The following is a 25596-nucleotide window of genomic DNA, read 5'->3' as shown; positions in this document are numbered from 1 at the left end:
AGTAAAATAGTGAGAGTATTAAACTTGTGGCAGAAGAACAATGTATTTAAGAGTGAGATTATTCAGCCCCTTCTGGATATGGCAGCAGGGATTCCTCCCCCAGTTGTCACTCCAGTGCTGGCCAGCACTACTGCTGCTATGAGCAATACTCCAGGTATGTCACTGCATTTGATGTCAAAGTATATTAATTGCACTCTTCAGGGGGTTCTTCCTATGTAAAATAACAAGTTGACAGTGCAGGAAAATTTGTCTAGCGTTACATAATTGAAAGAAAATTTAATTTGGAGGAAAAAATAAAATTGGATAACATACTTGTGTGTACTTTTGACTAAAATTTAGAAAGTTTTATTTTTTTAAATCCCCAGAAACAAATATAATGAAGTTTGGAAAAGAGTGTTGCGAATTGTGTTTTTCCCGACTTAAGCTATCTGCAACCTCTTAAATGTTTATGTAAATTAATCTTTTTTTTTTTTTTTTTTTTTTGACAGATTGGACAGTGAGAGAGAGAGAAAGGTCTTCCTTTGCCGTTGGTTCAGCCTCCAATGGCTGCCATGGCCGGCACACTGCGGCCGGCGCACTGTGCCGATCTGAAGGCAGGAACCAGGTGCTTATCCTGGTCTCCGATGGGGTGCAGGGCCCAAGCACTTGGGCCATCCTCCACTGTACTCCCTGGCCACAGCAGAGAGCTGGCCTGGAAGAGGGGCAACCAGGACAGAATCCGGCGCCCCGACCGGGACTAGAACCTGGTGTGCCGGCGCTGCAGGCAGAGGATTAGCCTATTGAGCCGCGATACTGGCCAAGTAAATCAATCTTATATTTACAGAATAATAAAGAGATTTAGTATTTACAAAGAACTCTGAAAAAATGCTTAATAAAAACTAATAATGTTAAAGTAAAATTTCAAGATCATGTTTTATAATTTTTTGCTCAAAAATCATTTTGAATTTTATGTTACTGAATTTCCTATGAAGTTTTTGATGATTGTTAAGGATTCTAGACTTTCTTAAAGTGAGTAGTAGCTTAGTTGATTGAAGACCAGTGTGGAGAGATCCTTTTTTTTTAACACTACCTAAATATACAAAGGGTTTTAGATGGTTTTTCAAAATGGAAACATAAAATATTTATTAAATTTTTCTGATTCTTACAAAAGTAATAGGACAAATTTGTCTACCTTTTCGAGTCTCATTTACTTATATATTGATCTGAGTGGGTTGGGGGATATGCTCTCTTAAAAGGAACTCCTGTGACACCTGTGACTCCAGCCAATGTAGTCCAAGGCTTACCTGACCCGTGGGTATCTCAGATAACAAATACAGATACACTTGCAGCTGTGGCTCAGATCTTACAAAGTCCTCAAGGCCAACAGGTGAGTTTGTTCTGGTTTGTTGAGAATAATTTATAATCAATTATTTTCCTAATGTATTGTTTTATAATGTACTACCCACAGAGTTTGTATTTTTTTTAGTTTTATAAAGTGGAATCACTGTACTACTATGTAACTTGGATTTTTAATTTGTCAGTATATTGTATCTTCATGTCATTGAAGATTATTTCATTCTGCATCAGAATATAGTTGAGCATTTCAGGCATGGAAAGCCAAGACACTCTGTCAAAAAAAAAAAATTACCTAAATGAAAGATCTCCGCGAGTGAGATCCCAGTGGAAAGAACAGGTCATCAATGAAGGAGGTACCTTTCTCTGAAGGGAGGAGAGAACTTCCACTTTGACTACGACCTTGTCTAAATATGATCAGAGTCGGTGAACTCAAAAGGCTTCCATAGCCTTGGCAACTCATGACAAGAGCCTAGGGTGATTACTGATGCCGTAAACAAGAGTGTCAGTTTGTTAAGTCAACAACAGGAGTCACTGTGCACTTACTCATGTAGAATCTCTGTCCTTAATGTGCTGTACATTGAGATTTAATGCTATAACTAGTACTGAAACAGTATTTTACACTTTGTGTTTCTATGTGGGTGCAAATTTTTGGAATCTTTACTTAATATATACTAAAATGATCTGTATATAAAGAGAATCGAAAATGAATCTTGATGTGAATGCAAGGGGAGAGGGGAGGGTTGCGGGTGGGAGGGAAGTTATGGGGGGGGGAGCCATTGTAATCCATAAGCTGTACTTTGGAAATTTATATTCATTAAATAAAAGTTTAGAAAAATAAAGTTGAGCACATCATTTGTGCCAGACATTGTTAGGTGCTATTGCTACTGAGTAGGAGCACAGGATGGGGTCCTGTGTTGGAGAATAGCTCCTCCTGGCTTAGGGGAGACAGGCAATAGAGAATTGTTTTGGATATTGATATATACCTTTAAAAAGCATAAATGTATAGAGTAAAAACGTTTGGGGAAAAGGACCAGAATTAGAGAGGATAGCCAAGAGAAGATGTCCTTGAGGAAGTGGTATTTTAATTGTGGCTTGAAATGGAACTAGTGACCGGCGCCACGGCTCACTAGGCTAATCCTCGACCTTGCGGCGCTGGCACACCGGGTTCTAGTCCTGGTTGGGGCGCCGGATTCTGTCCCGGTTGCCCCTCTTCCAGGCCAGCTCTCTGCTGTGGCCAGGGAGTGCAGTGGAGGATGGCCCAAGTGCTTGGGCCCTGCACCCCATGGGAGACCAGGAGAAGCACCTGGTTCCTGCCATCGGATCAGCGCGGTGCGCCGGCCGTAGCAGCCATTGGAGGCTGAACCAACGGCAAAGGAAGACCTTTCTCTCTGTCTCTCTCTCTCACTGTTCACTCTGCCTGTCAAAAAAAAAAAGAAAGAAAAGAAATGGAACTAGTGATGGCAGAAAAGGAAGTGGAGAGAATTGCGTGTGGGAAGCAGTGTGCATGTCAGAACAGAAAGAAGGCTCTCAAGGCTGGCGTTGTGTAACAGTTGAGGCCATCACTTGTGATGCTGTCATCTCATATGGGTGCTCGTTTAAGTCCCAGCTTCTGCACTGCCAGTCTAGCTCTCTGCTAATGGCCTGGGAAAAGCAGCAAATTGTCCAAGTTTTTGGACCCCTGGCACCTAACTTTGGCCTGACCCTGGTTGTTGAGGCCATCTTGTGAGTGAACCAGCCGATGGAAGGTTCTTTCTTTCTGTCTGTCTGTCTTTCTGTCTGTCTGTCTGTTTGTCTTTCTTTCCTCTGCCTTGAAAAGCAATCAGTGAATGTGTGTTGAAGAAAATAAAAAAGAGGGCTTTCATGGCAGGAGTGTAGGAATAAAAGGAAATCACACTGTGTAGATAAATGAGCTTGAGTGAAAGCTCAAGGAAAAAGGGGAAAGATTGGTGTCTTCCTATACTAAATTATTCTGTTGTACTTAATACATATTTTTATTAACTGTTTTGTGTCTTTCAACTTCCTAGCTTTTAAAATGTAAGTTTCCACATTTCTTATATTTCTCTTTTAAAGATTTATTTATTTATTTTTTTTGAAAGAGATAACGAGTTTTTCTATCCACTGGTTCACCTCCTAGATGTTCACCCCCCACATCTACCAGGGTTGGGCCAGGCCAAAGCCAGGAACCAGGAGCCAGCTTCTTCCAGGTCTCCCACATAGGGAAGCAGGGGCACAAGCACTTGGGCCATCTTCTGCTGCTTTCCCAGGCCATTAGCATGGAAGTGGATCAGAAGTGGAGCAACTGGGGCACAAACCAGCTTTCATTTGGGATGCTGGCATTGCAGGCAATGGCTTTATCTGCTACTCCACAACACCTGCCCCCACAATTCTTAAATTTCTATGGATAGCTTCGAATAAATATGATTGTTGTAGTCAGTGCCAATTTAATTTCTCATAGTGTTTGTTTGCTTTTTCCTTCCTCCCTGCCTCCCTTCCTCCCTCTCTTTCTCTCTCTCTCTTTCTCTTTCTCTTTTTCTCTTTCTCTCTCTGTCTCCTTCCTTCCTTCCTTCCTTTCTCTCTCTCTCTTTGCCTTCTTCTCTTTGTTTTTCTTTCTTTCTCTTCCTTTCTTTTGTCATATTACTTGTAACCAATGATAATGAGAGGAAGTAGAGGCAGACTCCATTCCAGGCACTCTGATGTACCACACACGCATCCCAAGCGACAGTTTAACCCACTGTGTACCACAGTGCCCACCCAAGATACATTCTTTTCAGGAGCATAGTATATACTCTTCCTGGATGATAGTGTTTTTATTAGGTTTTGATTTAAAATTTTCCCCAGGAGGTGAATTAAAGTTTTTCTTCTTTAACCAATGGACATACGGAATCCCATTACCAGACTCAGTCTTATAGGCTCCTTAAATAGACTGCTTAATCCTGCCTGAAGATCTTTGCACTTAATGTTTCCTGTACTGAAATCCTCTCTCCATGTGTTCATATGGTTTCTTTATGCTCTGTTTGTCACCTTCAGTGACCACTGAATAAAACTTTAAATGCTGTCTTTCATCCTCTGTACACCTTCTGTCTCTCACCTGTCTTCCTTCCTTTATACTCAGTATCTCCTATCCTTTATAAAAGTACTCATTTTGTTTTTTCTCTTTCCCTCTTCCCATTGGATTGTATGCTGTAGGCTAAGACAAAGTTTTTGTCTGTTTTGTTCACTGCTGTGTGTCTAAATTGTGTTAGGTGTTTAGTATATTTTTATGTAACGAATGATGCACAGCAGAATAACAACATTGGATATACCAGAGATAGTTTAAAATTGAGCTATCTGGAGGAACAGATGGCCCAAGAAGCTAAAATGACAGACCGAAGTGCAACCTAGGTTTCAAAAGCGTTAAATGGTAAACTGTGAAATAAAGGTTTTGTTTGCTAAGCAGTGGAAAGCTGCTAGAGATCTTTTTTTTAGTGCTTTAAGTGGATTAGAGAGGAGAGGAGTCTGGAAACAGGATCTGTCTTTCTTTTGGTAACAGTGATATTGGAAGACAGGTAGTGACCATGTGAAAAATAGGTTGTGTATTCTCTAGAAAGATTAACTTCAGAAACATATGGGATCATTTTAGATGTCTAAAAATAGATCAATTCCACGTATAGTTTTAAAGACAAATGGGAAACTGGATATTAGATGAAATTATAAATTATTCTATTTCTTGATAGAGTATCTTAGGAATCTGTAAAGCAAGTATTTTCATATTATTTAAAATTTTGGCTGGTACCGTGGCTCACTAGGCTAATCCTCCGCCTGTGGCACCGGCACCCCCGGATTCTGGTCCCAGTCAGGGTGCTGGATTCTGTCCTGGTTGCTCCTCTTCCAGCTCGGCTCTCTGCTGTGGCCCGGGAGTGCAGTGGAGGGTGGCCCAGGTCCTTGTGCCCTGCACCCGCATGGAAGACCAGGAGAAGCACCTGGCTCCTGGCTTTGAATTGGCGCAGCGTGCCAGCCGCAATGCACTGGCCGTAGTGGCCACTTGGGGGGTGAACCAATGGAAAAATGAAGACCTTTCTCTCTGTCTCTTTCACTGTCTAACTCTGCCTGTCAAAAAAAAAAAAATTAAAATTTTAAGAATTTGAGTGACAGAGAGCTTCTAGCTGCCGGTACACCTCCCAGATACTTGCAAAAGGAGGCGGGAGATGAGTGGAGCAGGAACTTCTTGAGCTTTTACAGCTGTCTCCCAGGGTTTGCTTTAGTAAGAAGCTGGAATCAGGAGCAAGAGCCAGCAGTTGAACCCAGGCACACCGAAGTGGGATGCAGACATCCTATCTGACATGTTAGCCACTCAGCCAAGTTTTCATTTTAAAAGCTAAAAGTTAACAAATGTTTTTTTGCCAAGAGAAGGAAATTGCCAGCAATTTCTGTTTCCTTCTAGAAGAAGTAGTAGAGTCGGTGAGACAGAACTAGAACGTACAGTTAGAGTGGAGGGAAAGTTGAATACTGTAGTGATTTTGACCTTGACTGGCTGGGGATAATGGAGATGTAAAAAAGAGCAGTTGAAGTAGGTTAAAGGAGAACTGTGTTCTTTGCTTTGTTCCCTCCTCCCGCCCAGCCCTCCCTCTGTCAGGTTTCCTGGATTTGTGTCCTCTTGTAGTTAGTTGCTGGTCTTAGTTGTTCTGAGGCTTCCTGAGCACAGTAGCTTCTTATTTTCTTGGTATCACACTAGTAGTTTTATGAAAGATGTTTATTTTCTGATGATTAAAATGACTAATTTGTTTAAGTAGGCCTGAAATAATTTTTTTTTTTTTTTACTGTTTCCTTGCATGGTGTACTCTAAAGTAGAACTTAAGAGAGAGAAGATATCTTAGGTGCCAGTAGTTTTGCTATTTTAATTTTTCTATTCTAAAGTAACTATTTTACAATGTAACTCAAGTATAGAACTTGATTATCAATTACTTCTAGAGTGTATGTAATGTTTTCCTATTTATGGACTCTGTTGAAGATCTTACTTTTTTGAATAGAGATGGGTGAGTTGTGGGAACAGAGACTGCTTTCAGCGCATTTCCTTACTCTCAAACTCTGCTCCAAGGAAAAAATTTCTTTATTCTCTTGCTTTCAGGAAATGTGTTCTTAGATAGTAAATGTGAATCTAGCAAAACCTGCTGCTTTTGTCAATGTTTGTCCTTTTATGGAGTTTAAGCAATTAATTGAAGAAATGAGAAGCTTAGTGAAAAATGTCAGTTTATGATAACTTAGTTCTCTTTCTGATTGTCTGTGTCTACAGCTGTGTCTACAGCATGTTGTTTAAAGTACTGTAGCTTTCCAGAAACAAGACTGACCTATTAAGAACCTTGTTATCCTTAACATATACGGCACACACACACAAACAAAACTGTTGTTTTCTGTTAGTGTGTATTTTATTCTTGATCTCTGTATGTAGAATGATTAGTTTAGACAGACGTGTTTATGGATGGAGCCTCGTACCTGTTTTATAATGAGAATTCTCTTTTCCCTCCAGCTTCAGCAGTTAATACAGACCTTACAGATACAACAGCAGAAGCCTCAGCCTTCCATTCTGCAGGCGCTGGATGCTGGTCTTGTTGTGCAGCTGCAGGCTCTTACAGCACAGCTTACTGCTGCAGCAGCCGCAGCCAACACGCTTACTCCCCTAGAACAGGGCGTCTCTTTTAACAAGGTAGATTAAATGCTCTCTCTCATGTGAAGTTAAATGTTGTGAACTCAAATGCTAGGAATTACGTTTTATTGTAGACTTTTGGCATCCACTGTACTATTTAAGACATGAGTTTTTCAAAAGGTTTAAACATGTGAAAGAAATTAATTTCAAATATTCCTCTTGAAACATTCAAAATACTTTCTTTTGACAAATGTATTCTTCATTGAAGTATGTGATTATTTTCTAAACATTCTCATTATGGGTGCTACCGTTAAATCAGTTGTGATGTTCCACACATATATTCTGTAATTTTAATCTTCTAAAATTAAAGTTGTCAGTATGTGAAAATTTAAAGGAAAACTTATACAAGTTGTTGCTGTTCAGTAATTTTATAAGTTAAGGCGTAAGTATAAAAGGTAGAGGCTTTAGAATTGAAAATTTTTCTTATTTATTGTGTGATAGCTTTAGCATGCTTGTTAATTATGGGAATGTTATAATTCAGAAGGGCTACCCCATACTTTTAAAATTTCCACTATTTTTATAAGAAAATATGAATAAGTACTGATTAATTAGAGTTTTTTGACCTTTTTGGCCAGCAGCTTCTAGGTCTAATGTAATCTAGCTTTAAATGACTAGCCCTCCTAAAAGAAAAGTTTCACGTTGAGCATTTAAAGGCTAGCAGAGCATTCTAAGATGATACCATACTAGGAATATAGATTCACTGACTGTGGTCCTCGCCATTTTATCAAACTGTATTAGCATGGACAACTCAGTTATTTCAGTCCTTAATCTTCTGTAAAATGAAAGCATCAGTATTCATTGTGCCTATGGGATTTTGTTCTATAAAGTAATTCAGTAGTCACCCTACTCCTCGGGGAAACATTCCAAGACCCTCCAGTGAATGCCTAAAATTTCAGATAGTACTGGACTCAGTAAATCCTGTTTTTTCTATCCTTACATACATACCTGTGATTAATTTACAAATAGATTAACGGGTTATAATGATTAGCTATTAAAGTAGAGCAAACTTACTTGAATGTCATCTCTGTTTCTCAAAGTCAATTCAATGTAAATATTTCTAGACCACAGTTGAACACAAGATAACTGAAACTGTAGAAACTGAAATCATGGATAAGGGAGGACTACTGGGTATGTCAGAATGCTTTAAGGAAAAGTAAAGATCCATTCAAAATTCTAGTATAATATAAATTATGTAAAACATTTACATGTTGATAGACATTAATAGGACATCATTGATGACTAGCATTTGTAACATATTTAAGTGTAGTGTTTTTTAACTTGTCTCTTTCTCCCTTCCCCCTGTCCTTAGAAGTTGATGGATAGGTTTGATTTTGGAGAAGATTCCGAGCATAGTGAAGAACCCAAAAAGGAAATTCCAACTCCTCAGCTGTAAGAATTTTTTCTGTATAACTGTAGTTTTTCTTTTGTTATTTTTGTGAATACTCAGTGGGATGCTGCAGTCTGAAGTATGTACTAAGAGTCCTTTAAATAAGTTGGGGATATTATTTCAGGCTCTTGAACTCCCACATTACAAGAAAGTGGTAGAGTAGTTGTCGTCTTACATCCCTGTATATCTGAGCTCTTTCTCAGAACTTTGCAGATAGCTAGGAGTTTTCAAAGTTCGCTGTCAGATAATTAGTAAATATTGGTAAGCCTAACTATGATATTTTCTTTTTTTTTTTTTAAAGATTTGCTTATTTATTTGAAAGAGTTACACAGATAGAGGAAAGGCAGACAGAGAGGGGTCTTCTGTCCTCTGGTTTACTCCCCAACTGGCTACAGCGGCTGTTCCTATCCGCAGCCAGGAGCCAGGAGCTTCTTCTGGTCTCCCACGTGGGTGCAGGGGCCCAAGGACTTGGACCGTCTTCTACTGCTTTCCCAGGCCATAGCAGAGAGCCAGATTGGAAGTGGAGCAGCCGGGTCTCGAACTGGCACCCGTATGGGATGCCGGCACTGCAGGTGGTTGTTTTATCTGCTATGCCACAGCGCCTGCCCCATGATATTCTCTATCTTTTTAATCTTTAAGTTATTTAACTCAGTTGTAACAATATTTGCAGTACTAGGAAAGACACTTCTAGTGCCACCACTTTAAGAAGTGTACCTGATTATGAGAGTGTATCACACTAATCAGAAATTAGGATTGAGGTTATTGGGATTTTGTTTGTTTTCAAGAAATGTGTTTTTATTCAAATTAGGGATTTTTTTTTCCTAAACAATTCTGCAGAGTTTCAGGTTCTGGGAGAGTGCTTGAAAGGAACAGTGGGGAAGAGAACGTGGGAGAACTGGGTGGAAGTTGGGAGAATGGAAGAAGGAGGCTAGATAATGAAAGCTTCTGGGATTCTTAATTCAAACAGAGGGCATCAGTTTTCTATGTTAGGGGAATATATGAAAGCTATATAATTATGGAACATATAAGAGACGGATATTTCCTTTGGTAAACTGGAGTTGGAAGAGCATTAGAGATTGTGTAGATCATTATCATACATCACTGTCAAAAACTGTCCACACAGGATATGGTTTAATAACATCTGTGGTGAGAAGTTAAGTCATTGTTACTATTGTATGTTCTTTGTTGAATTGAATCTGGTTTCCTTTATTTTCTACACAATGATTTGAGTTTTGCTTTCCGAAGCAAGCAAACAAATTTACACCATTATCTTTTGAGACACAGCCTTTCAGTATTTGAAGATAGGTATCGTTTTTCCCCTTAGGTTTATTCGCAACAGATGAAGTACACTTTTTTCAGCTGTTTCAAGACTTGTCACCATCCTGCTAGCCCTTTTTGGGATGCCCTCTTTTTTTTGTTCATGTCTTACCTTGTGGTACCCAGAATTCCGGGTTTATTCCAGGTGTGGATTTTCCAGAGTATAGTTAAATTGTTACTTCCTCTTATCTAAACATTATCTATTTGTGTTAACATATCTAATAACTATTTATACTTTTCTAAAGGAGGCATATTAATTTTATAAAAGCTCTGGTCAATTGTATTGTAGATTTTGTGTGTACTGATTGTTAAACATTTTTGCCACTGTTTGTAGTCAGAGAAGGGGTTAAAGTGAAAACTTTTTAAGTACTTTTAAATTTGAGATACTCTAATGAAAACACTAATATGTATTTAATAGCATGAGACAGTAATATCAGATCTTCAGCAGAGAATGTAACATGTTATCCATCTATTGCAACACTATTAAAGAATATATTGAATATATTTCTTTTTTAATGTATTAATATTCTGAAATAATCCTTTTTGGTTTTAGTATTTTGAAAGCACACATTGAAATATTTTCATATTATCTTTAATAGAAGTAAAATGTATTTCCGCCTGTGTTTTTCCTTGTAGTTCCCATGTTTCCGAATCTGTGAACAATTCCATCTTTCATCAGATAGCAGAGCAGCTTCAGCAGCAAAACCTTGAACATCTTAGACAGCAGCTCCTGGAGCAACAGCAGCCTCAAAAGGTTTCTACCCATCCTGTGGTCTTCAGCTTCGCTACCGTGTGCTTTGTGTACATTGCCACTCTTCTGAGTCTCTTCTTTTTTCCTTTTGTTTTTTTTTTTTCCCCCTTCCTGTTCATTTAATCTTCACTGCTTTGTTTCTTTTCTAAAGTATGATGATATTTTTTAAGAGGGAGGTCTTTAATCACTTCATCATATAAAAACCAGTGCATAGATTTCCAGGTGTTTTGGCTTAAAAATAAACTTACTTTTTAATTCCATTTTTACACATAATTTTTGAGATTCCAATCATATTAATTACTCTGATAGTTTTCTTCTCACAACTTTTGTAATTTTTTTCTGTAATCATGTATTCTGACAGCTTATGAATATATATTGTTCAACTTAGTTTCCATATATAGAAATGAAGAACAGAAAACAAGTACATTTCAGAATTACACGTAAAACTTCATGTGTTTTCTTCTCCGCTTTGTTGCTTGTTAGGCAGGGTAGTAATTTATGACCATGTGGTAGGAGCTTCATTAGGAATGCAATAGGCATGATTGCATTTAATCCTCATGAGCTGGGGTGGATGTTTGAAGCAGTGTTTAAACTGCCACTTGAGATGCCTGCCTCCCATACTGGAGTGCTTACGTTTGAGTCTGGCTGCTTCTCGCAGTTCCAGCTTCTTACTAACAGGCATCCTGGGAGGCAGCAGGGTCCCTGCCACCCATATCGTATTGAAGACCCACATTGAGTTCTCTACTCCTGATTTCAACTTTGCCCAGTCCTGGCCATTCAGGGTGTTTGGAGGAGTGAACCAGTTGATGGGCAGTCTGTCCGTCTGTCTGCCTTTCAAATAAATAAAAGTAAGTGTATCATCAGTCTTAAGGCACACCCTTATTTTTTGTATAGCTAAGAATTTCAAACTAATAATAATTAGAGTGTAACATCAATTTGAATTGTAAGAATTATATAAAGTATGAATAGTGCGTTTGTTGGGCAAGTGCCACATACAAAATTGAAAATAAAGAGAGATTGCTTGAAGCCAGAATCTCTCTAACGGAGCACATACATCTGTGTGAACACTCAGCAGAATCCTGGATTTCTGTAATAGAATAGGAACAAGGAAGGGAAGGACTGTGGGAGAGGGAACAATTAACGTTAGGTGGAAAGGATAGTAGCCCTGAGACACCGGCGGGCTGAACTTTACCTTTTAATGCCAGCAACAAACATAGAGTGGGTATTACTGATATTCGATGGGTTGAAACTCAAGTTCAGAATTAAGAGAATGAAACTGCATGTTTTTGTGAAGAAACAATGTGATGGAATTGGTCCTAGTAGGGACAGTATTTCATGTCAAGCAAATGTATCTGCCTAAGAATTCAGAAAGTTGATGACAGAACACGGTGAAGAACATTTGGATGTTGTTTAAGGAAAAACACAAGTTGTAACTCAAATCAAAGAAACAGATTGTCAGTGATAGGACAATACAAAATCAAGAGTGGTTAAAGAGACAGGCGGTAGTGTTGATGGGAGAATTTGTCCAAACAACAGATTGGTCCAGTTGTAAGTGTGACATTTTTTGAATTGCCTTATTCACAATTTCATGAAATTGATAGACTAATAAAGAGGAATTTTAAGTAAGTAAAACAGAATAAAGAAGATGCAGCCTTTTGAAAATCATTGGGGTATCAAAAATGTCATTTATTTTGCTGCAGAAAGTTTCTATACAGGAGAATATAGTGGAAAGAGTACATTGAACCTGACTGAGCTCTTTCAGGGGTGATAGGTTTAAGTCTGATTTGATAGTAAATGAGTTGTTGTCTCTAAACTAAGTAAATTGCAGTTTGGATTACTGAAGTCTTCAGAGTTATTAGACTTGTAAATCAAGTTGACAAAGAATTTGTGGATTTCAGTGAAACATTTGGCAGAATCTTTCCGGTAATTTCTGTAGACAGTGAATAGAGGAAAATGATCAAAATGTGACACATGTTGTTCACATGATGAAAAAAATTTCTTCCAGCTGCTATTTTTGTCTTCCGTTTTCCAGTATGTCTGTTAATGTTTTGCATGAAGGGGTCATTGAACAGATTTGAGATGTATGCTCAGAATTTATACTGGAAAAAAAATGATATTTGCCACCTGTGTCCAGTGGACACTTTTTTTTAAATCTTTTTAAGTCATCATAGAAATTTATAAAACTTAAACTAAAGGGAGCTTGAACTATGTTAGGAATTTAATGCAATTTAAATGTAGCAAACCTTTTTGTCTCATTTACATTAAAATTGACAATCTTTCAATGAAATGGGGCATTCTAGATTCTTGTCATAAACTGTCACAAGATTAAATTTTTCTGTTACATGGTGAATTGGACGAAAATACCATACCTTTTTTTCCCTAGAGATAAATTTTTCACTCATTATATTGGGTTGAGAAAGCATTTAAGGTATGGTCATCTAAAAACTTACAGTCTGAAAATTATTTTGCTTAATTTCACCATCAAAAGTATAGAATACTGCTGTTTGCATTCATATTCTGCTTTATCAAATTGTGAAATATATTCCTATGTCAGTTTTCCCTTTGCCATTTGTTGTTCCCCCTCTTCGTGGAGGAACGACACAGGACCCTGCGTTGTTCTTTCGTCTGCTCGGCCCTCCCCGGGTTTGCTGCTGGTTCTTCCCGGGTTGGCTACCATCCCTTCCACCTCCGTGGAAGGGCAGTTCCCCCTGGCCACTTTCCCCACTTCCGCGGGGGAGCGGCACACCGCTGGCCGGCTCTCTCAGGGGCTGCACAGGTGTTCCCTCAGATGTTCCCCTTAGATGTTCCTGGTGCATGTTGTCTCTCTCCTCCTTTATAGTCCTCTTCCGCCAATCCCAACTCGGCTGCCCACACGCCGAGTACGCTGCTCTCCTCCAATCAGGAGTAGGTCCTACAGTTTCTTGGTTGAACTGGAGGCAGCTGTGTAGAAGCTGTTTCTCCCTTCTCAGCGCCATATTGTGGGAGAGCAGATGCATAGAATAAGTCTTAATTCCAGTAACTTAGTCTAGTCTGGGTTGCTCCCCACACCATTTTGGACAGGAAACTGAAAATATGAATATTTACCTATGTTAAAGGCTAAAAACAGGCTTGCAAAGAGAGTGTCTCCTGTCTTTTTCTTGAAATGTAGTAGCTTTACTCTGACCTCAGAATCAGCCCTTAAAGCATTCGGATCTGACTAAAAAGTCCAGGAGAGTATTTCAGGCATGGAAAGCCAAGACACTGTGGCAAAAAAATAACCTACATGGAGGATCTCTGTGAGTGGGACCCCAGTGGAAAGAAGGGGCTATCAAAGAAGGATGTACTTTTCTCTGAAGGGACGAGAGAACTTCCACTATGCGTACGGCCCTGTCTAAATACCAACAGAGTTTGTCAACTTAAAAGACTTCCATAGCCTTGACAGCTCATGTCAAGAACCTCGGGTGGTCACTGACATCAAAAATAAGAGTGTTAATTATTAAATCAACAGGGGCCAACGTCGTGGCGCACTAGGTTAATCCTCTGCCTGTGGCACCAGCATCCCATATGGGCGCCGGTTCTAGTCCCAGTTACTCCTCTTCCAGTCCAGCTCTGCTGTGGCCCAGGAAGGCAGCAGAGGATGGCCCAAGTGCTTGGGCCCCTGCACCCACATGGGAGACCGGGAGGAAGTACCCAGCTCCTGACTTCGCATGGGCACAATGCCGGCCGTAGCGGCCATTTGGGGAGTGAACCAAAGGAAGGAAGACCTTTCTCTGTCTTTCTCTCACTGTCTGTAACTGTCAAATAAATAAAATCTTCAAAAAAAATTATTAAATCAACAGCAGGAGTCACTGTGCACTTACTCCCCATGTTGGACCTCTATCCTTAATGAGGTGTGCTATGAGATAACGGTAAAACCTGTCTTCAGACAGTACTTCTATACTTTGTATGTCTGTGTGAGTGCAAACAGTAGAAATCTCTGCTTAGTATAGAGTTGGACTTCTGTATATGAAGTAAGTTAAAAATGAATCTTAATGAAAAATGGAATGGAAGAGGGAGTAGGAGGTGGTATGGGAGTGGGGATGGGATTAGGATCTCTAGGATCCTCTAATATATCCTCGATTTATTAAAGGGTCTCCAAAGATCTTAATGCTAATTTCAGAATTACACAGTACGCTTCAGTTGATTTGTTTAAGGTAAATTTTCTTTATGTTCTTCGCAAGATTTCTAAAAGTGAACAGAAATAATAATCATTACTAATACATGAAACAGCTCAAAAATGAGAAACTAAAATTGGTTCCAAGGGTTCCTGATGATTACACTATGGGTATACCATTAAATAGTTAATTAAGGATGAAAATCAAGTGGGCTTAAGTTGAATATTGAAGTAGAAATAAGTGATATAAAAATATATGAACACTGAATTAAGATTTAGAATAAAGTTGAAAATCATCATGCTATGTTGCTAAATTCTGTTGTTATTTACCTTTAGGTTTTTTTTTTTGTTGTTTTTTTTTTAATTTATTTTTCATGTATTGAAAAACAGAGAGTGAGACATAGATCTTCCATCCTCTGGTTTATTCTTCAAATGCTTGCAACAGTTAGGGCTAGACTAGGTAAAAGCCAAGAGCATGGGTCTCAATCTGGTTCTCCCATGTGGTGGCAGTGACTCAAGTACTTGAACCATTACTTGCTACCTTCCAGGGTTTGCATTAGTTGGAATCAGAGCCAGGACCCAAACCTAGGCGCTCTAATATGGGATATGAGCATACCAAGCAGCATTAACCCACCCTGTTGTACTATTTTTAAAGAGTTAAGCCAAGGCTGTGCTTAAAACACATTCGATTTGTTCTGTAAGAGTATGATTATTTTCTAACTTTCTGCCAGTATTGTGGTACAGAAGCCTCCTAACTGTTTTAATTCTTTATTTCTAAACCTCAAACATGTTACTTACTTTTGTAAAACCTGATTCCTCATAAATTACAGGACTTGGAACTGTTCTTTCCTGTTCTTTTTTGCTCTTAATTACTTTTATAAACAGGGTAATTTACCTTCTTGAAAGGATAGTTTGAAATTAAAATAATCTATACGTAAAGCTCTTATTGTAGAAAAATCATATATACTAAGGTGATTTAAATTTAGTACTTTGTAAAGCCAGTAAACTGAATGAAACAACTTAAACATTTGTGATGTTTGTTGTGATTTAAATTTTTATTTGAAATAAAAATTTCCCAATGTTTGTGTTTTCGTACGTGTTCCACAGGCAACTCCTCAGGATAGTCAAGAAGGGACATTTGGGTCAGAGCATTCAGCATCTCCATCACAAGGGAGCAGTCAACAGCACTTTCTTGAACCTGAAGCAAATTTGGATGATTCCATAGATATTCAGCAACAGGTAAGGAAGAAGAAAAAGAGGAAAGAAAATGCTTTTCTGGATCATAAACAGCTATAGAAAGTATTATTTATGGAATGGTAATTTCCCTAATGTATTTTTTTCATACTTGAACTCCACCCCTAACCTTTTTACCTATTAAGCATTTTGTTGCTAGCATGAGTATTTTTAAGGCATATAGTCAAAATATAGCTAAATTAACCGGGCTGTTGTTTTTCCATTCCTTTGACTTTCAAGGATATGGATATAGATGAAGGGCAGGATGGAGTGGAAGAAGAGATTTTTGAACAAGAAGCTAAGAAAGTGGCTGTTCGCTCAAGATCAAGAACTCACTCACGATCTCGTTCAAGGTTCTAAATTTATTTTTATATACATTTTAGATTGATTGAATTATTTTGAGAGAGAGGGAGAGACAGAGAAGGGTCTTCCATCTGCTGGTTTACTCCCCAGATGGCTGCAACGGCCAGCACTGGGCCAGACTGAACCCAGGAGCTTCTTCTAGGTGTCCCCCTAAGGTGGCAGGGGCCCAAACACTTGGGGCATCCCTCACTGCTTTTCTGAGACAGAGGTCACTAGCAGGGAGCTGGATCAGAAGTGGAACAACCGGGACTTGAACTGCTGCATATATGGGATGCCAGCATCGCAGGTGGTGGCTTTACATGCTATGCCACAATGCCAGCCCCGTACACTTACATTTAATGATAGCTTTGAGCTTTTACAATGTTAGCTTTGTTTCTTTACATCAAGATTAAAAGAACTGTATTTCTTGAAATGACATCTTAAATCTCATCAAAAAGTAATTCAGTTCTGTTTTTAATTGGGTTTATCTGTAGCTACTCAATTAAATAATTTACCTATGAATAAAAACTTAACCTAAGAGTAACAGCCATATCATGAGACTGGGATTTTAGACTATATTTTATTTTAGTTGATAGCATTATGATGATGTTCAGTTAGGATATTATTGCCTCTGAGCAACAGTTAAACTGTATTTCTGGCCGGCGCTGCGGCTCAATAGACTCTTCTTCTGCCTGCAGCACCGGCACCCCGGGTTCTAGTCCCCGGTCAGGGTGCTGGATTCTGTCCCAGTTGCTCCTCTTCCAGTCCAGCTCTCTGCTGTGGCCTGGAGTGCAGTGGAGGATGGCCCAAGTTCTTGGGCCCTGCACACGCATGGGAGACCAGGAGAAGCATCTGGCTCCTGGCTTCGGATCAGTGCGGTGTGCCGGCCGCAGCAGCCATTGTAGGGTGAACCAACGGAAAAGGAGGACCTTTCTCTCTCTGTCTCTCTCTCTCACTGTCCACTCTGTCAAAAAAATAAATAAAATAAGTAAACTGTATTTCTAATACTTTGTTTTATCTCACGGTGAATCAAGAATGATCACAAAACTAAACTGTACTTATTTTTCCATAACGGTGAAATATATTACTAAATTCTCATAAAACAGGTTCTGTAAATGGCTTCCTTTGTGGCTGTTGCTTGAAGTCATCAGTGTTTTTTTTTTGTTTGTTTGTTTTTTGTTTTTTGTTTTTTGTTTTTTTTTTTTGACAGACCGTGAGAGAGAGAGAGAGACAGAAAGAAAGGTCTTCCTTCTATTGGTTCATCCCCTCAAATGGCCGTTAACGGCCGGTGCACTGAGCCAATCTGAAGCCAGAAGCTCCTCCCCGTCTCCCATGCGGGTGCAGGGCCCAAACACTTGGGCCATCCTTTACTGCCCTCCTTGGCCACAGCAGAGAGCTGGACTGGAAGAGGAGCAACCGGGACAGAATCTGGCTCCCCGACCGGGACTGGAATCCGGGGTGCTGGCGCCACAGGCGTAGGATTAGCCAAGTGAGCTGCGGCGCCAGCTGAAGTCATCAGTCTTAAACATTTTAACACTGTATATATATATTTTTTTTTAAGATTTATTTATTTCTATGCGAGTAAGCGTTATATAGAAGAAGAGGGAGGGAGGGAAAGAGATAGACACAGAGACATAGACACAGACATCTTCCATCTGCTGGTTCACTCCCCAAATGGCAGTAACAGTAAGGATTGGACCAGGCTGAAGCCAGGAGCCAGGAGGCTCATCCGGGTTCCCACAGTGGGTGCAGGGGCCCAAGGATTTGGGCCGTCTTCCACTGTTTTCTCAGGTGCATTAGTAGAGAGCTGGATCAGAATTGGAGCAGCTGGGACTTGAATTGGCACCCATATGGGATGCTGGTGCTGTTGGCGGGGCTTTACCAGCTATGCCACAGTGCCAGCCCCATTGTATTTATTTATTTTTTTGCATTTACTTTTTGCATATAAGAGCCTGTAGGTTCAGACCTCTCTGTAAACCCACTCATGTCAATGAATTACCTCCCTGAAGCAATTAAAATATTAGTACTGAAAACTTAACTCGTCTTAGCAATACCTCCTTATTAAGTATTCTGAAGAGAGTTCAGTGGCATGATTGACAGGGGAAAAACAGTGTTTTAGTATTATCCTCTATTATAAAATCAAACACTAGAAAATTTTAGAAGTTGAAACTAAACAGAATTATATAGTGGCCTAATATTCTGTTGGAAACATTCAAATCCTGATTTCAGGAATGTGGTATCTTTGTCACCTGCATCGTCTTTCATTCCTATTCTTATTAACTATTTAAAAAATAAGTTGGATGACATTAGAGAAACTTCATAAAGCCCTTTCTAGAATCTCATTTTCCTTTCCTCCTGTTTATGACATTCGTGATTGATTTGGACTAAGCAGTACAGGAATTTGGGGAAAATGCGTGTGTGGTACTTGATTATACTATAAAATATTTTAACAATGAACTAGATACAAGGCAACTATCTTGTGGTTTTTTTTTCCACTTAAAAAATAAGACATTTGAAATGATAATAACATTATTAGAAGTAAAATCAACTTTTTTTGTAGATCACCGAGAAAACGAAGGTCCAGGTCACGATCTGGTTCTCGTAAGCGTAAACACAGAAAGCGCTCACGTTCACGATCAAGAGAAAGAAAGAGGAAATCATCACGCTCATACTCCAGTGAAAGGCGAGCCAGAGAGAGAGAAAAAGAACGGCAGAAAAAGGGATTACCTCCAATTAGATCTAAAACATTAAGTGGTGAGTAACGTGCTTTTACAAAACCCTGGTTTTAATCAGTTTCATAATTATCTAGTACAGAGTTTTTCAGGAAATCCTGTTTCAGACTAAGGGGTTTCGCAAGTGATTAGTAAATTTGTCCTTGGAGTTCGTAACATAATAGGGAAGAGGCAAACAACAGCAGATTGTACTCAAATACTAATTCATTGAGAGGTTTTTTTTTTTTTTTTTTTTTTAAGTTTAATGCAGGTTAATAAGTGTGACTTAAATACTGATATGTATAGCTGACCAGGCTAGTATCTGTAGCATAGATGCATAGATAGTCGACTTCTTTCCATAGTGTCCTACTTATGACCAACCACTAGGTCTGTAAGAGTAATTATTATAAGGAGCATATACTTTGCATTAATTTTTAAAGCAAATTATAGGTTTACACGTTGCTTCAAGAGGAGATAGTCCTATTCTACAAACCTTTTCCCCTCTGTTCATCTGTTATGTATACATAGAACAAATATGGTAATGGTGAGGTTTGATTTAGGAGCAGGCTAGAGGAAGGTGCACTTCGTAGGAAAGTTAAGTATAGTAAAATATGTTATTGCTGACAATTTTGCCTATGGGTTATATCTTCTAAGGTTAACTAACATAGCTCCGATGGGCAGAGAGCTACATAAAGCACAGCAAAATGTCGTTCTTACCTCATTTTTTCTAAAGATCTCCAAATTCCTGCTGCCAGGGAGATAGATACATAATTGGTGTGGTTTCTCCTTGTGGAGTATATAAGAAAGTCAGGCCTTCAATCAGTACAGTAGCTGTTCTTACTGAGTTTTGGCAATTTGAGTAGCCTCTGACACTCTGCTCACATCTTACCTGGTTGTGAGAACTAGTACGTTTGATATTATTGATACTTCTAGCTCTGCAAGTTTCTGTTTGCACCTTAGAGAACTAAATTCAAGCATTTTATGGAGGCTGATGAGGAAATGATATTGAAGATCTGACTACAAAGTGTACTATGACTTCCTGCACGATGCCCATTAGGACATTCATGGCCATTGATTTGTATACCAGTACTTTTTTTTTATTTTTTTTTTTTATTTTTTTTTACAGGCAGAGTGGAGAGTGAGAGAGAGAGACAGAGAGAGAAAGGTCTTCCTTTGCCGTTGGATCACCCTCCAATGGCCGCCGCTGCAGCCGGCGCACCGCGCTGATCCGATGGCAGGAGCCAGGAGCCAGGTGCTTTTCCTGGTCTCCCATGGGGTGCAGGGCCCAAGCACCTGGGCCATCCTCCACTGCACTCCCTGGCCATAGCAGAGAGCTGGCCTGGAAGAGGGGCAACCGGGACAGAATCCGGTGCCCCAACCGGGACTAGAACCCGGTGTGCCGGCGCCGCAAGGTGGAGGATTAGCCTATTGAGCCACGGCGCCGGCTTGTATACCAGTACTTAGATAGGGCTTTTGCGTCGGCATTCTTTGATTTAATTCCTCTCCTAAGTTGTCATGTTGTTGCTGTTTTATTTATGTAGTTACATGTCACAGGATTTGTTATCTATTGTTTAAAGTCATGGGTTAAACAAACAGTGAAAAAGAAAATCAGAAAGCAAGTAAGTAAACAGTGAAAAATATTTCTTCCATTGATTACTTCACAACCCTCCTTACTCAGAAATATCATTGGGTTTCCTGTGGTCTCTGTTCTCTGAACATATTTTTAAAATGTATGGTATGTTGCTCTATCTTCTTCAGCATAGATTTAAAAAAAAAAAAAAAGACTTAATTACTTATTTGAAAGGCAGAGAGAGAGAGAGAGAGAGAGAGAGATCTTCCATTCACTGGTTCACCCACCAAATGGCTGCAATGGCCAGAGCTGTGCAGATCTGAAGCCATGAGCTTCTTCTTGGTCTCCCATGTGGGTGTAGTAGCTCAAGGACTTGGATCATCTTCCACTGCTTTCTCAGGCACATTAGCAGAGAGCTGGATTGGAAGTGGAGCAGCCGGGACTCGAACCAGTGTCCATTTGGGATGCAGGCACTGCAGGTGGCAGCTTTACCCACTATGCTACAGCACCAGCCCCTCAGCATAGATTTCAAAAGAAAGATTTTTGTGTTTAGTGCAGGAGATCACCAGACACTGTAACAAGAATCAAGTGTCCCCACAGGATGAGGAGGATCATTATTGTTTTCTGGAAATAAAAGAGTTGTTTATGGGAAAAATTTTTAGTGAGGAGTTTGATGAGATTAAGGCAGCTAGACTATGTTGAGCCAGAGAGATCAGCCTGTATTATCCAAAGGAGCCCATTTTAATCAGAAGAGTACTTCTAGGAAGGAAGCAAAAAGGTCAGAGACAAGAGGGAATTTGATAATGAAAGAGGGAGAGAGGAAGGTGGGGGGGAGAGATTGAGAAATGCGAAGCCCGTGGCTTTGAAGGGAGTAGATTGGGCTTTGAGTCAAGGAATTGAGACAGTTTATAGACGCTCATAGAGGTTGGGAATAATCTCTCTCCTGGAGCCTCAAGAGCAGAAGCTGTTCTGCTGACCAGCCTATGGCTGTCCACAATTGTTAAGGGAGTAAGTTTGCTTCATTCTGAGTTTAACTAAAATTGTGTCATTTTTCTTAGTTCAGCAATTAAAAGAAAACACAGAGCACCTTCAGGCTTTGGTTGAATATTAATTTTATATGCCTAGGATGTATCTGGCTCCTGCCATTGGATTGGCGCGGTGTGCCGGCTGCAGCACGCCTGCCATGGCAGCTATTGGAGGGTGAACCAACGGCAAAAAGGAAGACCTTTCTCTTTGTGTCTCTCACTTTCCACTCTGCCTGTTCAAAAAAAAAAATTGACCTGTCATCATTATTAGTGTTTTTTCCTTTGCTCCTTGAAAGAACTGGGTCCATGTGATTTAGTTCATTTTTCTCCTCTGTCTTGACAGTATGTAGTACTACTCTCTGGGTTGGCCAGGTGGACAAGAAAGCAACACAGCAAGATTTAACCAATCTATTTGAAGAATTTGGACAGATTGAATCCATTAATGTAAGTAGAAGTTCTTAAAACAGTAATTTAAGGTAGCGAAAAATTTGGAGGATTTTCCTCAATGAATTATTTTGATTCTTAGTTAGCATCTGACTTTATTAATGTACGTCTTTATAACAGTTGTACTACTATGATTGTTTCGGTGTTTATTCTGGTGCTATCTTAATTTTTCTCAGTTTGAGTTAGTGGGAGTCCCGTGTGTAATCTAGTTTAATCTCTTTGGGTGGGGATGGTAATTCAGGCAACTGAGTCCCACAGATACAGCTGGAAATGGGATCCCCCTTTTTTGTCTTGCCAGGTTTTTCTTTCCTCCCTTTGTCACTTGCTACATCTTCTTGTTCACTATCTCCCTCTCAGAGCAAACAAAGCAAATGTTTTGCAAGAAAAATAGTGTTGCCACAGAATCACTAGCAACCTGAGCATAGCTCTTTCACCCCTTACTTGATTCTTACATTGCTTTTGCCCTTCTCAGTCTCCTTGAGTATTTCTTTTTCCTGAGGTTTGTTGCCTTTCCCTTGGGACAAGATTTCCTTATTTAGCAATTTAAGTTATTTTTATATTTAAAAATAATTTGCTTTCTTGTCTCTCCTCCCACTGTTGTGTAAATTACTAGTGAATTCAGGTAAGCAGTGAAGTCTTCTGTAGGCATTTATTTTTTTAGGATTCTTAATTCTGTAGGCAGCTTAATTCCATTAGCTATTGTTATGCTTTTATGTTTTTAGACATTTTTATTATGTGCCAAAAAATTGGCCTAGTTTTCCTGTTTGGTCCAGTGTTCCTTTATATGGCCAAACTACTTTTTTGTATCAACAGCACTCTTCATTTAATTGAGTTTGTTTTGTGTTTTACTCCCAAATATATGTGATCTCATTGGAGCCTCACAAGAAGCCAGTTAAGTAATTCACATACTGTTGTTTTCCAGTGAAGAAACTAACGTGATTTGCTTTAGTCACAGATAGAAAATAGGTGATTGGTTGTATATTTCACATTTTTTTTGTATCATGTAGGCTTCTCTTATTCTTTCCCTTTAAAATTTCACTTGTCAAAACCTGGCCGTCCTTCAGAGTGCCTCATTATTTTACCTCTATAAATTCTTCTCTGATTTCTTCTGATTTTCCCCATACCTTTAAACCATGGGTCCCAGCCATGGCTACGTATTGGAACTGTTTGGGCATTTAGAAAAATAGGGCTGTTCATGCTCAGTATTGTTAACTTTTCGTAAAGCAGTCACAGCCGGACAGGTGATTCAGATCCATAGCCAGGAATCATCACTTTGAAGAGACCTTTTATTCAAATAGCATTTTGGATTTTGTTTATTTTATTTATGTTTTAGAACAGTTTTACTTATTTGAAAGGCAGAGCTACAGAGGAGGCACAAGAGAAATAGATTATCTACTGGTTCATTTCTCAAATGACTACAGGAGACAGGAGCTTGGGCCTCCCCTGTGGGTGGCAGAGGCCCTAGCACTTGGGCCATCTTCCACTTTCCCAGGCATGTTAGCAGTTATCTTTACTGGAAGCCAAGCAGTTGGGACTCTAACCTGTGTTCCAGTATGGGTAGTCAGTATTGTATTGTATGTGGCAGCCCAACCTCTTGTGCATTGACACTGGTCCCAGATTATCGTTATTTATAGTCTTTCTTGTTTCTTCTCTCCCTTGAGCATGTCTTTGACTTAGCTCCCTTCCCTATCATACTTTTTCAGGTCTTAGTATTTATAAATAATAGGCGCGAGGTGATTTTTTTAAACTGGCATGAACCAAATGGCTGGTCGTAAAATCTAAAATAAAAAAAGTTGTTGCAGGATTCATAACTCATTCACTTAATTTGGATAGATTTGAAGCCTGAGAAAAGTCTGTTAGATTTGGCAATTAGCAGTCCCAGGTGAGTATGAACAGATTTTTAATGTGTAAGTGAGGAGTTGGAGATGAAGAATCACGTCAGGGTTTAGGTCAACTTCTAAAAAGTTGGTATTAGACAGTAGCTTGGAGTCTTAACTTTGTCAAAACAGACACCCTCCACACATTGATCAGTCTGGCATTTGGAAAAGTTAGGATAGGATAGCAGTAGAAATAAATTGTTTTCAAATGTTTTCGCCATACAGTACTGTTTCCCTTTTATCTGGTAGGTATTGTGTATGTAGAATTTTAATAGTTCTTTGCTTTGTATTCAAAAAACTATGGCATGTGGTAGACAAGATTTTATGTATAAAATAATATCTTAAGTAGTTGTTGAATTTTAGGATTTTTAAAAGTGAGTAATTGTACATATATATTTTTTAATAGATGATTCCTCCCAGGGGATGTGCTTATGTCTGCATGGTTCATCGACAAGATGCATTTAGAGCTCTTCAGAAGCTTAGTTCGGGGTCATATAAAATTGGATCCAAGGTCATTAAGGTGAGATTCCTGTGGATGGGCAAGTGAGTGGGCAGTCAGCATTTTTGATATCTATTATGTTAAGGTAAGTTTTTATAAGTAAGGATCATATGCTCTTCCTGTATTGAATAATCAGACTCTTACAGTCATCTTCTTGTTAATGTTACAAGTAAATGCGTTCAGAAACTTAATACTTCAGATTGTTATGTTACAGGATTAGATATAGGTAAAGTAAGTCCAGTGAACAACACTTTAGTCAAATAGTTCTTGAAATCATACTTCCACCCACAGTTCTCGGAGTTAAACAAGGCACCATTTTATGAGCTGAACTTTTTCATTTTCACACATTTGTCTTTGGTTCCCTTTTACCTCTCAGCACTTCCTAATTGCACTCTGTTTATTGTAATTCCTCCCTTTTTGAAAACATTGTTTTTTATGCTTGTGAGGGACTTTTTCTTTTTCCCCTAAGATTTATTTCTTTGAAACAGAGACAGATAGGGGAGCGAATCTGTCATCAGTTGATTCATTTCTCCCATATGATTACATCAACTGGGACTGGCCAGGCTGAAGCCAGGATCCTGGAAATCTATCTTGAGTTTCCCACAGGGTGGGAGGTGCCCAAGCACTTTGGCCATGTTCTGCCTTCCCCAGGTACCTTAGCAGAGAGCTGGATTGGAAGTGGAGCAACTGAGACTCAAAACTGGCGCTTATGTGCGATGCTGGCATCACAGGCGGCAGTTGAACCTGCTGCGCTACAGTGCTGGCCCCAGGGACATTCTGTAGTGCTTGCTTGCTTTTCTTTCCTTTTTCATTGTTCCCTTCCCTCCCCCATCCCCCTTTCCTTTTTTCCTTTGAAAGGCAGAGTTACAGACAGGTCTTCCGTCTGCTGGTTCACTCCCTATTCCCCACACCCCACTCCCCAAATGGCTGCAACTGCCAGAACTGTGACAATGCAGAATCAGGAGCTTCTTCCAGGTCTCCCACGTGGGTGCAGGGGCCCAAGCACTTGGGCCATCCTCTGCTGCTTTCCCAAGCCATTAACAGACAGTTGGATCAGAAAGGGAGCAGCTGGAACACGAACTGGTGCCCGCCCGTCTGAGATGCTGATGCTGCTGGCCACAATGCCAGCCTCAGTGTTTCTTTTTATATTCTTCTTAGTCTTTGAACCGAGAATGTATTAAGTATTTGTTATTTCATTGATCAATTCATGTTTTCATTTCTTCTATTTAGAGATCATTTATGCTGTCAGTTTCTGCAGCTGAATTAAAAACTTTACTTTCAGGGGAGTTAATA

The 25596-nt window shown here is 39.5% G+C and overlaps 1 protein-coding gene across 11 annotated transcripts in view; it reads left to right on the top strand.

Moving 5' to 3' along the window:
- Positions 1-25596, top strand: part of SCAF8 (SR-related CTD associated factor 8) — a 292087-nt gene that overhangs the window by 96739 nt on the left and 169752 nt on the right. For 8 of the 11 annotated variants that reach the window (XR_007923153.3, XR_007923154.3, XM_089332533.1 and 5 more), the window contains 10 exons: positions 1-154; positions 1236-1366; positions 6839-7015; positions 8325-8404; positions 10356-10473; positions 15710-15841; positions 16076-16188; positions 18738-18931; positions 21827-21927; positions 24211-24324. Coding sequence is in view for 9 of the 11 variants with exons in the window: in XM_089332533.1 (XP_089188659.1) it covers positions 1-154; positions 1236-1366; positions 6839-7015; positions 8325-8404; positions 10356-10473; positions 15710-15841; positions 16076-16188; positions 18738-18931; positions 21827-21927; positions 24211-24324 (1314 nt within the window). In the remaining 2 variants the exon portion in view is untranslated. The remainder of the gene's footprint in view (positions 155-1235; positions 1367-6838; positions 7016-8324; positions 8405-10355; positions 10474-15709; positions 15842-16075; positions 16189-18737; positions 18932-21826; positions 21928-24210; positions 24325-25596) is intronic. The other 3 variants (XM_070073358.2, XM_070073359.2, XM_051855238.3) reach the window with 1 other exon arrangement.

The sequence above is a fragment of the Oryctolagus cuniculus genome, chromosome 5, assembly GCF_051225735.1.
Source record: "Oryctolagus cuniculus isolate XC-2025 breed Fujian yellow rabbit chromosome 5, ASM5122573v1, whole genome shotgun sequence".
Lineage (NCBI taxonomy): Eukaryota > Metazoa > Chordata > Mammalia > Lagomorpha > Leporidae > Oryctolagus > Oryctolagus cuniculus.
Note: the sequence above shows the minus strand (reverse complement) of the source record. Positions and strands in the feature narration are given on the sequence as shown.